Here is a 13,473-nt window from a genome sequence, read left to right as displayed (position 1 = left end):
CTGCAGTACAACAGTGTCTACAGTATCTGTAGCTTCATGCACTGACACTATTACTGGAGGAACTCAGATGCCTGCACATGAATTGTGATCAAGTGAAGCTTTCTCTTCATTTCAGACTTTAATTTCAGTGAAAGCAGCCAATCTGCTGGCCACCGCAGTGTGCTGTTCTTGATGCTTACCCAGCTTGGCTTATAAACAGCCTTAATGCTAGTCCTTTAAGAGCAAATTGGAACGCCACTGAGTGTGGAGTGACCTGTAGAGGTCATAGGCGTCTGCTATATTTACTGGCTCTGTAACTTGATCTATGGCATTCTGGTTCGCTGTGCTCATGCTATCCTCTCACACTCTGGGGCCACAGCCTCCCAAGTAGCACCCGTTGCTTTTTGTCTGTTGGCTCGGTCGCTCAGAACAACAAGGGTGAGCCTCTTACAAAACAATTTAACTGCCACTCTTCCTCCCTTTTCTTCTCCCAGGTACCTGCTGGTCAGTTAAAAGCATACAGTGTGGGCTGTTTGCTCAGCTGTAATAAGGTATATTTTCTCGAGGACATGATGACAGAGCAAAGGGGATAGCGTTTCAGAACGTTCTGGATTTCTCTAGCACAAGTAGATGGTCTGAGAAGAGCTGTCCGTGGGGCGTAAAACCAGGTGATATGTATTTGTAGTGAAAATATATCCAGAAGCAGCTGGTTGTGATTGAAAAATGTGAGCTTAGGTTCTGGAAGTGGCACATAATGAAGTTTTCAAAGACAGAGTCAACTCTTAATGTGAGCTTCATCATTTGACAGTTTTTCCAGATTTGATTATACAGGCAGCTGATGGATGCATCATCAATCTTTCTTGGTTGGACATGAACTCCGGAGAATGCATGTGCAGGTGGCCTGTACGTATGTCTGCTGTGAAGTGTCACATTTTCCTGTGAGAGAAAACACGAGCAAGGAGACATTGACTTCTGTTATGTTGGTCAATTCATGGATCTGCAGGCAATCTGATATTTCTCCTGTGGTGTATTTGCGATCCACAGGCGTGGATTTTCTCAGCGAGCAGGCTGTTCGATAGTTGGTGTTTGACAGCATACGTCTTAGTGACATTTACTGGCCTGTTTCTGGTCACACATATCTCAAACACATGTCCTCAGTCAATAGCAAATGATTTAAGTTTTTGTCCCTGTTGCTTTTTCATTGTGTCTTTCTGTGTGTTGACTGGTATCACATGTAACACGTCTGTGTTTTTCAGCAGGACTGATCAGAGCCACAAAGCCTACATGTGTGTGTACACTGTGGGCTAGCAGGAGTAGGATGAGCTGCCCCAGACCCATCAAAGTCTGGAGGGACTGACGCACACCTACAAATACGGCAGGTAACTTTTCACACACATGCACACACACACATATAATGCATTCCTATTGTGGCATGCAAGGGCAGAGTTTAACGTCACTGGTTCACATGTATCACCGCAGCATTTACCAGTCCCTTTAGAGAGAGTTAAAGTCAGTCACACACATTATCATTACATATCCACTGCATTAGAGACCAAAACTGTCTTTCAGAGCAAGAGACCAGTTAATTTACTGGGTTTTGGGAAAACTGATCATATTTTACAGGTAGAAGAAAAATTATTAAAAGGTAAAAAATAAATAAAAGAGAAAACAAATAGGTTTTAAAGTGCCCTTTTAAAGATAGCAAGAACAGGCAGCAACATCAAGAAGTGAAAACAATTGTTAATTTTCAGCCTTGACCTTGGAATAACCAAAGCTCCCTGCTCTGATGATCTTAGGGACCCTCCACTGGTGAGACTAAGTCCTTTACAGAGGTGCCTGACCATGAAGGGTCTTGTGCTGATGTAAAGAGAAACATATTCAGGACCAGCTGTGGTTGAGATAGAGGAGATGTTACAGTAGGCAAAGTGTGATGAGCACAGATGACTTTCTCCATACACAGTAATTATGCTGAAGGGATGATTTTTTTTCTTTTTCCTTAGTTGGGGCAGGACTCTGCAAATGATTTCACATAGAGCTCAAAATTTAGTTTGGACAATATAATTGAAAGTTACGGGGGATCATTTTGAGTCAGTGTGTGTGACTGCAGTAAAAAAAATGGTATCCTCTGATGTAGCGTATCCTCTGATATAGCATCATGTTGTGATTGTTTTGAATTGCATCTACATTGTACAGTTTTTTCTATAAAAGAGAAAACAAGAGTTATAAGAGAAAAGTTTAGTGGTAAGAGACAGCATGTTCACAAAGAAGAGCACTGTATCATACTCTGCATAAGCAATTAATGAAGAAACATGATTATTTGGTGGGAGAGATAAGATTTAAACTACAGACTGACAAATACTGTGTGTTTCTGGCTGATTCTTGTGTTGATATTTGGTAGGAAAGTTAACTGTATATCTTTTGCATATATTAACAGGAAATCTAAACAAACTTAAAACTAATCCTTAAAGGGATAGTTCACTGAAAAATGAAAATTCACTCATTATCTACTCACCACTATGCCGATGGAGGGGTAGAGTTTAAGGGGTAAACTTTGCTGCAGCAGAATCCAACACAATTGAACTCAATGGTGAGTCCTTCTTTAGACGTAATAAAACAACAGAAAAAACATAACATGCCTCCATACTGCTCCTGTGGTGTCATCCAAGTGTCTGCAAGCCCCGACATTCATAGTTGACTCAAAACGAGTTCATTTACACCTTGTTTTAACCCTAAAAGTCCACAGGAAGTGGCTAAGCTAGCGGCCATAGCCACACAATGTTGTTGTCTTTAAGAGACCATATTACTTTGTTGTTGTTACCGGAGTGTACTTGGATCAGAATTTCTGACCCCAAAAAGAGTGGGGTCAATCAAACTCGAATTTTTCAAGTATCATACAGTTTTTCCAGAATACACATATAGAAGTCGTTCAGGTGGAAGTAATTTGGAAGTCTTTTAAATCAATATAAAAAATTGTACAGGTGGTGATTGACATTGTGAATCCTTAACTGTTACAGAAAAGTTAAACTAAATTAATGTTCGAACTAATAGCTGCTTTAAGTCACATCTGTGTAACAAATTTATCTCTCAGCATCACTCAGTGGAATGGCAGAGATTGATAGGTGTTTAAAATAATAATGTGCCCAATTAATCAAATGATTACCTCAATGAATAAAGAATTAAACCAGCCAGCTGTATAGGCTGGTGCATCAATCACTGTAGCCGGCAGATTCAGCAACAGATGGTGGTGATGATGAATGCTAATTGGCTCCTCCTCACCAGGTTTTAACATCATCGAAACCAGGTTTTGTAGAGAAGAATTGCAATAGGGGTAGGTTCTGGTGGGAATGTGCTTGTAGCAGAAAATATATCTGAGTATGAAATATGCAGCGTTATGGGAATGAGCGTGTTAGAGTGCTTAATAATTTGATAATGTTAATGTGTTCAGTAATGGAAAATGAAAGGTAACCGAGTTGTTTCACTTAAATGGAATGCTGAAAAAACTATTTCAAAGCTAAATCTTTTGCTTCTCTCATAGCATCTTTATGAACAAGATATTTTTAGTTTGTGCTTTACTGTACGTTCCTCTACTTAATTTCCTTCTTTTCTTTTATCTTGCTGTACAAAAGAATTATATAAAATATTATACTGCAGCACACTGAAAAGAGTTTAAACAGCTAGTTTGGAAGGCTAGGATAGGTTTAACTTCGGCTGGTCAGAATAATAAAGTTGTCAAGCCTAATTTTAATATGCTTGCGAACTAGTAGTCAGGCAGATAAGGGGTGGGCAGAGGCGTCAGTGTGGCCCTCACAGACATCACCCGTGTCTTATCTGCTCACATTTCAGGATATATATATAGTTGCTTGTAAGGCCAAACCCAGCACAGCCCTTAGACCTCCTAACAGGCCCCATGTTGATTCCCCTATGAGAGCAACACTGTTGCTACGTTATGTTAGTTTCTCTGGTGTGTGTGTTCATATGCTGCCATAGCAGTTTTGATTTATATTGAGGTGACTAACAGACTTTTCATTGGCATAGAGAAGCTAAAAAAATAAACAATCAAGCAAGTTCATGTAATTACAATTACTACATACCAACTACTAATTTAGTCCTGCCAAAGTCACGGATTGGAAATGTTAAGTCTTTAAAGATATCTAAACTGTAATGCTAGTAAAAGTAATCAATAATGACTTATTTTCATATATCAGCAATACTGCTACTTGGACACATCCTCAGTAATGAACAAGGATGTGCTGCACTAATAAACATTTTTTAAATAATGAATCACATAATCATCTCTAATTCAGATTACGGTTGCTTGTAGTAATGAACCCCCAGAGAGTTACGACCAAGCTCTGCAGTTTCCTGTTTGTTAAAGTACCAGTTAAATTCCTTTTAGCTCATTGTTTTGGTTTCACAGCACTCAACATTACTGTTGTGGTTCAGAGTCACTATCACCTCAAGCTTTTCAGTGAAAAAGCTCCAGAATCCCACTGTTTTTCATGCTGCAGTAACTGCCCAGCACTAAACAACAGACAAAATGAGATAGTGACTAGCAGTTAAACAAAGTGGAGCATTTAACAAAGCTTATAAATCAAGAGGCCAGAAACCTGATTCTAAATAAATTTCAATGTGTCTCTATGGGGAAGAGCAATTGTGCCACATGTTAAATACTGCAATATTTGTCTAAGAGCTGGCAATCACCACCGACAACTACCATTTCTTTGGCAAATGTACGTCTGGTTGTTGTGTTCATTAGTGGCTGACGACAAAACAACTGACTGAGAAATATCCCTCATGCGAGGTAGCTACATTGCTACATCCATTAACAAATGGCAATAAAGGTGGATGTAATTGACTTGACTGTATTTTACACGTTAACCCTAAAATCAGAAAAGCTCCCTGATCAGCATGAAAATGTTCAGAGCTCCTGAGAACTGCTATTGCTGCTTCTGTGTGATCTGAAAATAATGTCTGCCTGCAAGATGCAGGGTATCTCTCACTGCCGATTGTTCAGGGCAAAACAAATGCCACTGGTCCAATGTACAGGATGTCAGGCTGAATGATTGTAGTGAAATGGAATAGCAATTCAGTGTGATCCTCATGCTGTCGACAATGTGCTTTGTCAGAGTTTTTGGCTGGAGATTAAATGAGTACATTTGGTTGCTTTAAGAAATATTTTCCACCATCAGCAAAGTTATTAGTTAAATATTAGTGATCAATAATATGGGTTATTGGGGGAGTGACATATTAAACTATTTGTTGCACCTTTTTTTGATGAAATGTGACTTCTGTGCTTGGTGAAAGCTGCATCTGATCAGAACTGAGCTTGACTTCTACACAGCACTCGTCAAAACAGCAGTGACTCAGCTGAGATTGAGCTAACCATTAACTATCGTATAGCTCACCCACACTCACACGCACACACAGACGCACATACCATCACTCCAAATTAGCAGAGAGCATCCATGCTGGTGTTACATTCATACAATGTCACCCCGGAGCACAGTGGCTGTGGCATCTTGCGTCATTGCCCAGACTCTTCTAACGCACTTTAGATTGGCTTTGCTCTCTAACGGGCCCGGGGGAGACCTGGGAGGACAATATGTTCTGTAAGAGATCTGACTCACTGACTGACTGCAATAATGGATTTTCTACAGAGGCACATTTCCACAAGAAAATAGAAGCAATCTAAACCAACATAATATCTGGAAAAATCCCCAGACATTTAAAGAAATACAGACATTTAATTATTCTATAAACATTTTCATCCATATTGGTCAGGTTTATTTTTAAATGTTCTTTCCTTGAACAAAGTTGAGATGCAGCTGTGAGTGACATCATCAGTGACACCGAGGTGAGTTTTGGTCCTGATGGTATTTGACACTTTGTGAATGGAAAGAGAATGTGTGTGCTGAAAAGCAAGTGGGTCTTGTAACTTTAGTAGTCCCTTGTGTTTAGTTAGGATTCTTGTTTTTTTCTCCCTGTTAATTTCTTGTCTTTTAAATTGCTCTTAAATCTCGGTCCATGAATCAAAAGTGAGTTTACTGTTAAGTATTTAGCTTGGTTTTCTGAAACCTGCCCTGTAAGTGAAACCTCATCTCTGTGACTCTTTGCCAAGGATTGCCAGCAGTCAGTAGTCGCTCATGCAGTCACTCCTGCATCTCTGTTGACATCTTTCTTAAGACAGATTTAGGAGTTAGTTCAGTGGACTAACCAGCTCATTCACAGCAGTGAGATGTTGTATTTTTACACAGACATATTTTCAGTCTGTTTTGCTCTTCCCTCTCATATTTGATTCTGTCTAATCCTGTTCCATCATTTTCCCACAGCATTTCCTTGGTGGTTTTCTAAAGGTGTGAAGGAAATATAGATCATTAAGCACAGACACCAGAATGTAATTATTGAAATAATATGGAATATGTCCGTGTGCTAATTTTAAGTTCTTTATGTGTTGGTAGTAAGCAAACAAATGCATCTTGTTGCCAAGGTAGCTATGGTAACTAACTACTGGTTAGCACCACCTCAGGGGAGGCTGAAAATGCAGAGTTGCCAGAGTGCATTTGTGTGTGTGTTTGTGTGTGAGAGAGAGACACATTGTTGTGCCTCTGCATTTGTTGTTTCCGTGGAGACATCGCCTCTCAGAAGTGAAATCCAGAGTTAGCTATCACCTTTAAATCCTGGGTCCGTTACTCCCACGGGTGTGAGTCGCTGTTTGTGCTTCTCTCTCAGCAGCTCGCCCACCTGACTAGTCCGAGCTTGTTTCACTCAGCTGCCCTGCCTGGTTGTGGTAATTCAGTGAGGGGTGCATACATGAGGCAGGGTTACATTCAACCAAGGCCACTGTGTAGCAGGCAAGGGTTCAAAAGACACAAGCTACCGTTATATGAGAGCTTTATCGTAAAAACCACAGTACCAGAGACGTCCATTTGAAAAGCATTTGTCTTATTTAAGTCATTCATTAATTCATTAATTTGAGGAGTATTGCTTTAGGGAAGAGCCATGTTTGTTTAGTGTGATTTTCTTATTGTTATGTCAGAGAAAACAAATATTGCAATAAGGATCATGGATGGATTCTTACTGTTATTTCTCTCACACATTGTTTTGCTATACTTGTGTGTATACATGTGACGATTCAAATAATGAGGGTTTGAGATAGAGTGATGATGAGGATGTGGTGGGCTCACCAGCTGCAATGGTATAAATCAGTGGAATCAGACCATGAGATAGATAATAATGTGGTTGTGTGGGATCACATCACTCACAGAAAATATTTTTTCCTGGACCTTGAAGCAAAGTTATCACAGCATCAGACATTGGGTTGTTATCGCAGTGCTTCTGATGCTGGCTCGGACTAGGTCTTGTCAGTACAGGAATAATACCTATATGTGCACTGCGCACAAAGTTGATAGCTTAGCTAACACATAATCAGTTAGAAAACTGTATATCAAAGCTGAGCTCACACTTGACTGTCAGTACTTTCTTCCACCAGTGAGGGGAGCTACAATGCAGAAAGCTACAGAAAATGGCTTCAAAGTTCAATGTTAGAAATTGGGTCCTGATCATCTCTAGTCTTAAAGATGAGCATGTTTGGAAGCTAGTTGTCTCATACAACTGGTGACTCAAGTTATCACACTAGTTGTGGTGGTGGATGTTTATTCCATCTCAATTCCAGGCTCCCTGACACATTGGCCTAGTTCTCTGGGTCTGGTAACTGACAAAGATGTAGGTGCAGAGTAAATCCAGATCCAGGCTTCGTCCCATCAGAAATCCGTTGGTGACATCAGAGAAACGTTGCCCGTGTTTTATTGTTGCCATGTGCATTATATTGCCAAAACCAAAATAACCCTCCAAACATCTGCTGCTGCCAAATTACAAAACCCTAGAAACAAACCTAGTACATTTATGGAGCCATGTCTTTAGCTGGCTGATTTAGGGCCAAACTCTTGGCTCTGTTAGCCTGGCTGGCTTAGCAGTACTCAACTGAGTGGCCGCAGACACCTGGCCTGCTTCTGTGTATTATTTTGGCCAACAGCGTGTGTTTGCCTCTCTCCAGACTCTGCCTGTCTTCTTATTCCAGATCCATATGCTGAATTATTGATAAACCTGTGGTCACACAGAGAGAGAGAGAGAGAGAGAGAGAGAGAGAGAGAGAGAGAGAGAGAGAGAGAGAGAGAGAGAGAGAGAGAGAGAGAGAGAGAGAGAGAGAGAGAGAGAGAGAGAGAGGCAGAGAGAGAGAGAGGCAGATGAAAGAAATAGGAGCCTCCCCAACTAAACTCAACACGGATCAGCAACACCGGATACTTTTATTTATTCAGACAGTGCTGTATATGTGAACCAGAGCCTCTTCCTGCTACAGGAACACACTGTGATGCTTGCCTGGCTTTACCTCCAACACCCAGCCGGACTCGTCCAATATAGCTGTGAGAGATGCACACTATATATATACACACATATGTGTATATATATATATATACACATATGTGATGTGGGCTCATGTTATGGTATAGTATAGATGTTGCGGCCATCTATCTGTTCTACTTTTTTAACCTCAGGCCTGGGTAACCAGCAGTGCTCTGTAAAAGCCCATAGATATACTAGAGTGCAGTTTCACTGAGCCATATAGATTCACAGTCAAAAACATCTTTATGTAGTCTCATTTGATTTTTTCCTGTATAGGGAAAAGGGGAGAAGCAATGACAATATATATGACTAGAATAATAATTTTTAAAGGGTAACTCCACCATTTTTAGTTGAGTTGTTGAGTATTATAGTGTCTTCTTCTTAAGCAAAATTTTAGCTAAACACTATTACAAAACATCTGGGTTGGAATCATACTACAACAATAAATAAATCAGATCAAAAACATCTGCACATTTATCTCATTTTTCAGTCACAGGAACCTTTATTAGAGCAAGAGACATACGAAATACACTCTGAATATACACTAAATTTTCCATTATCCTCAATGTTTCTTATATATGTTGCTCCATTGAAATCAGTGAGGATAGGTTACAAACTACATCCTACAAGATTATTATACAGTTGAATCAGCACTTAACAGTTTAAACACAAATTCACTGCCTTATTACACTGCACACACACACACACACACACACACACACACACACACACACACACACACACACACACACACACACACACACACACACACACATATAATAACAAAGATTAAATTGTAACTTTTATGTCAAACTCTTCATTAAGTATGGAACAAAAAAACTTTCCTTGCAAAGTTTTGTCTAATTCAATCTGATAGTTTAAGGGTTTGGGGATGTTCATCACATTCTTTGGATAAATGGATCGTTTAAAGGGGATTTCACCTGATCTTGGTCTAATAGAATTGATACAGTGGAGAACACTTGCCATATAGGACAAAATGGATTTGGAGTGGGAACCAACAACATTTGTCTGCAACAATAGCTTGTGTACCAACAAACACTTTTGCAAAAGGAAGCCTGCAATAAAACTGTAGGCAAGGAGTTTAAAAGACAAAAGACATAGACAGCAATGCATGTGCACGTTGCACTGGGATAATGTATTTTTAAAGATAAAAAATAATAGCATTACTGGGAGAGTCCGAAATAGTTAAATGCTACGCATACTTGATTTTGAGTTTCAAAGTTATTTTTGTTGGACTTGCTCTCTGCTGAATTATGTACCACAGAGAAATGACATAAACTGTGTTGACAGTAAAAGGAGACATAATGTTCAATCTCATACATTATATAAATAATGTAAGTTGTTGGTTGTAGATCTTGATAATGTAGTTCACTTGTAATATTTGGCTTTAAACATGAAACAGTGCTGCCACTTTAAATAACAAGACAATGACTTAATGTTGTGTTTTCAAAGCCAGATTAATGTTAAAGGATGTCCTAACTGCTAAATACATAGTTTCTGCACTGTAAGTATTGCTGCTGATGAACTAATGTTGGTGTCTCTTTGTTGTGGCTTCAGTCGATGCAGTCTTCCAGAGGCTCTGCCTCCCTGTGGCTGAGAAACCAGCAGCAGCATGTCCCGTGTCTCCTCGACCGCCAAGCGTTACGCTGGCCCGTCCTACACCAGCCACTACAGCTCCTACAGCTCCTCCCTGACACCGGGCCTTAGCTCATACAGCGACCGGGACAGGCTCTCCTCCTACAAGTCCCCGACCTCCTCTTCCTCAGGTTACTCCTCCAGCTATCTAAGCAGCTCTACCGCCCGCAGCCGCAACTACAGCACTTCCTCAGACCCCGACATTGACCGGGGTCGAACCATCCCACGCACCGACATCCTCGGAAGTAGCAGCAGCAGCATCAGCCGCCGGAGTGAGAGTCTGAGCAGAACCCCCGTCAAGAGCTATGGAGGGTCTGGGCTGAGTGGGGGGTCGGTCTACACCGGCTACAGATCCTACTCTTCGTCCTCGGCCCAGTCCAGCTACCTCGCCTCTTCGTCAGTGGCCTCGAGCATCTCGCTCAACCGACGGAAATCTGTATCTCAGACTGACTTGAGCAGGGATCTGGCCTCTCTGGGCTTCAATGACACCTCTTCTTCCACCCCGTCCTCTTCCGCCAGTGCCCTGCGGAGCTACCGCAGTCGGGCCAGTGAAGTGGCCGATTCGTACACCACTAGCTCACGCCCAAGCTACTCGGGCCTGTCGCGGAGTTCTACTCAGGAGGCTCTGTCGCGGAGCTCCAACCAGGAGGCCTTTAGCAGCGGCAGCAGCAGCAGCAGCAGAGCATACAGCTCTTCGACATGGGAGCCGAGTCGTAATCGGCTGTCCAGCTCCCCAACCAGGGACTCTACGGTAAGATAACGTCCTCTGTTCTTGCTTATGCAGACTTAAAACCTGTTGTTTGGGGTTCTACTGCTCCAGAGGGGGTCAGTATCCATGGGCTGAATCAAGCTAAATGCAATCCCAGCTGCAGCCATCACCACAGAGGCACACTAAAGCTGAAGCTCCACAATGCTTTGTGTCTCATGAGAGTACTGCTTTTACCAAATGAGGGCACTGTTGTTCAGATTAAGTTCTGTGCATTTACAGTTCTGTTGTTCAATAATATATATACCAGACATGTCACTCTTTCAAATGCTTTTAACATGTTCTTTAGTCAACAGTTTGAGCTAATCAGTAAAACAGACATACATACAACAGCCAGTTCTATCATTTACAAAACATTTACGGAAGTCATTATTCCTCGGTACGTAAGTAGTTCCATGCTTATATGACAAACGAGCTCTTAGCATGGATACCTGACCCCTTCTAACCCAGCAATTAACCAGCTCACATGTTGCTGTGGGGTTATGATGAGCTGGGTCTTTAGGCCACAAACCTCATCCCTGAGCTCAGTATTAATGACCTGAGCTTCATCTATGCAGGTCAGAAAGCATCACTGACCCACTTCCCCCTGCTGGATTAGTCCTGATGACCTGTTAAGATGAGTGGAAAAGGGCGGTGAGAGTGGCTTGAAGGGGGGAGATAATGAAAGGAAGGAGTAAGAGTGGGATGGAGAGGTATCTGTGGTAAATTACTACTTGAGAGAGGGTTAGGGTGCTTGAGTGTTTTTCTGTGCATTTAATATAGGGTTGATCTGTTAGTAGTCAAACACAATCTTCAGACATAGGATCAAACACATTCATTATAATATTACACTGAATGTGGCCCTTAATGCATATTCTGTTGTACCAGCTGTTTTAATTTTTAATAAATTTTTACATTACATTACAGAACATTACAGCACAAGCTTTAGGAACATTTCCAAGGTGGAATAAGGCGAAAGAAATCCTATTCAAAGTTAAAAATCTCTGAGACTAGTTGCACTCCTTTCTGAAAAGGATTAACGTATAGACTTGATCAGATAATAGTGTATGTTCCCTCGTCCACACCCTCCAGCAGGAGTGCTGACACCAACTTAGTTTGGATTTCTGGCCAGAGAAAATAGAGACACAGATCAGATTTCTTTTCAAAACAAGGAGTTAGTGGAAGTAGACTGGGTTTCCCATACTCAAAGCCATGTTTCCTCTGAAGAATACTCCCTCTGCCTCCCTTTCACAGTGTTGTCTTATGTAATTGGTTGAATTTGCATTCAATGAAGTGAAATCCTTGTAAAGTTTGCCTATGATGCCTTTTGAACTGAAAGCATCAGTAAGTATCTGAGTTACTCTTGAAGGCTCAGTACAATCAGTCTTCCTCTTTGTCTGATATATTATACTCATTACCATTAGTTAACTAACTAGTATTTAAAGTGCACTCTGAGATGAGCCCTTCCTGTGCTTCTAATGCATCACATTGCTTTATGTGCATAAAGAATATTAAACAGCAATAAAACGACATAATTTATAATAGCATGAATAATAAATGTTTGCAGTGCAATGTAACAATATAACTGAAACATCTAGTGGATTGACAGATAATTAATAAGCAATATTTCATATTTTATAATGACTTGTTTTTATAATTTTTCCAACAGAATTGACAAATAAGTGTGTCATTACTTTAATGATATGTACCTGCTCTATGTACTTGAATGACTCAAGCCTATCAAGTAAGGGAGGTTAAACAATACTAACTAACTGGCCTTGTGGTTGGAAGAGTTAATTCAACAGCACATTTTGTAGTTATCCAGGTCCTCCTTCTTAGCTCATACAAGTCGCCATTCAGACAAAGATTAATGTGACCTAACACAACCTACAAAATCCTCAGCTCGTCTGAGATAAAGATGAAGATCATTTTTTGACCACGAGACCGCCAAATGACCCATTGATTAACAAAGAGTTGTTGTACTAAACACAAAAAATTACCACTGCAGGATAAAAAGGATTTGTTTTTTTGGGTAAAACATTCTTTCGAAAGTGAATATATGTGAGACAAGAGGAGACTGTTTAATATTGCACTCTAACATGGACCCCAAGCGAATGCTAATGTCTCAACAACAGTTGGATAACACACTCTTAAGACCTTGTGCCAAAACATCTTAGTCAGTACAAAAAAGCATTGTGGAGTTGGGGAAATTAAAAAAACAGTAGACCACAATTTACCCTTTCCTATGGTGGATCTGACTTTTATTCTCATTTAACTAAACAAGCAATCAACACTTAACCATGATGCACAGACTGAGAAGTACATGGACGGATGTAACTAGCTGGCCTATGTGTCTGCTCATTAAAGCACAGGCCTATGTTATTCCAGGCATGTATAATTACCCACTTCCCCCAAGGCGAAATGGCTCTGATAAAGCCTTAAAGGGGACATAGCATGCCCATTTTACCACAAGTTGATATGGTTCCTTGGGGTCTTAATGAAATGTCTGTAACATACTTTGGTCAAAATACCACAAGGATCATTTAAAACAGCACCCTTTTTACCCTGTCTAAAACAGCCCTCCACAGAGTGACCTGTTTTGAGTGCCTGTTCCTTTAAATGCTAATGAGCCAGCTCCCCCCTCCCCCCTCTCCCCCCATGATTTTAAACGATATAAATTACATATTTTATAT

The 13,473-nt window shown here is 40.7% G+C and overlaps 1 protein-coding gene and 1 long non-coding RNA gene across 7 annotated transcripts in view; one reads left to right on the top strand and one right to left on the bottom strand.

The window, feature by feature from the left end:
- Nucleotides 1-13,473, top strand: part of usp2a (ubiquitin specific peptidase 2a) — a 46,011-nt gene that overhangs the window by 2,583 nt on the left and 29,955 nt on the right. For 2 of the 6 annotated variants that reach the window (XM_034603761.1, XM_034603755.1), the window contains exons 2-3: nucleotides 1,236-1,358; nucleotides 9,958-10,786. In XM_034603761.1, coding sequence (XP_034459652.1) covers nucleotides 10,013-10,786 — 774 coding nt within the window. In that variant the 5' untranslated portion in view covers nucleotides 1,236-1,358; nucleotides 9,958-10,012. Of the gene's footprint in view, nucleotides 1-330; nucleotides 418-516; nucleotides 648-1,235; nucleotides 1,359-9,957; nucleotides 10,787-13,473 lie in introns of those variants that run through there. The other 4 variants (XM_034603756.1, XM_034603759.1, XM_034603760.1 and 1 more) reach the window with 4 other exon arrangements.
- The window catches only part of LOC117772570, a 25,382-nt gene extending 11,909 nt beyond the window's left edge, over nucleotides 1-13,473 (bottom strand). Inside the window, exons 1-3 of the long non-coding RNA XR_004615797.1 lie at nucleotides 13,463-13,473; nucleotides 12,658-12,667; nucleotides 1,749-1,753 (exon numbers count right to left, since the gene is read on the bottom strand). This is a non-coding gene — a long non-coding RNA (uncharacterized LOC117772570). The remainder of the gene's footprint in view (nucleotides 1-1,748; nucleotides 1,754-12,657; nucleotides 12,668-13,462) is intronic.

The sequence above is a fragment of the Hippoglossus hippoglossus genome, chromosome 13 (genome assembly GCF_009819705.1).
Source record: "Hippoglossus hippoglossus isolate fHipHip1 chromosome 13, fHipHip1.pri, whole genome shotgun sequence".
Lineage (NCBI taxonomy): Eukaryota > Metazoa > Chordata > Actinopteri > Pleuronectiformes > Pleuronectidae > Hippoglossus > Hippoglossus hippoglossus.
The sequence above is the reverse complement of the archived record's forward strand: the minus strand, read 5'-3'. Positions and strand labels throughout refer to the sequence as shown.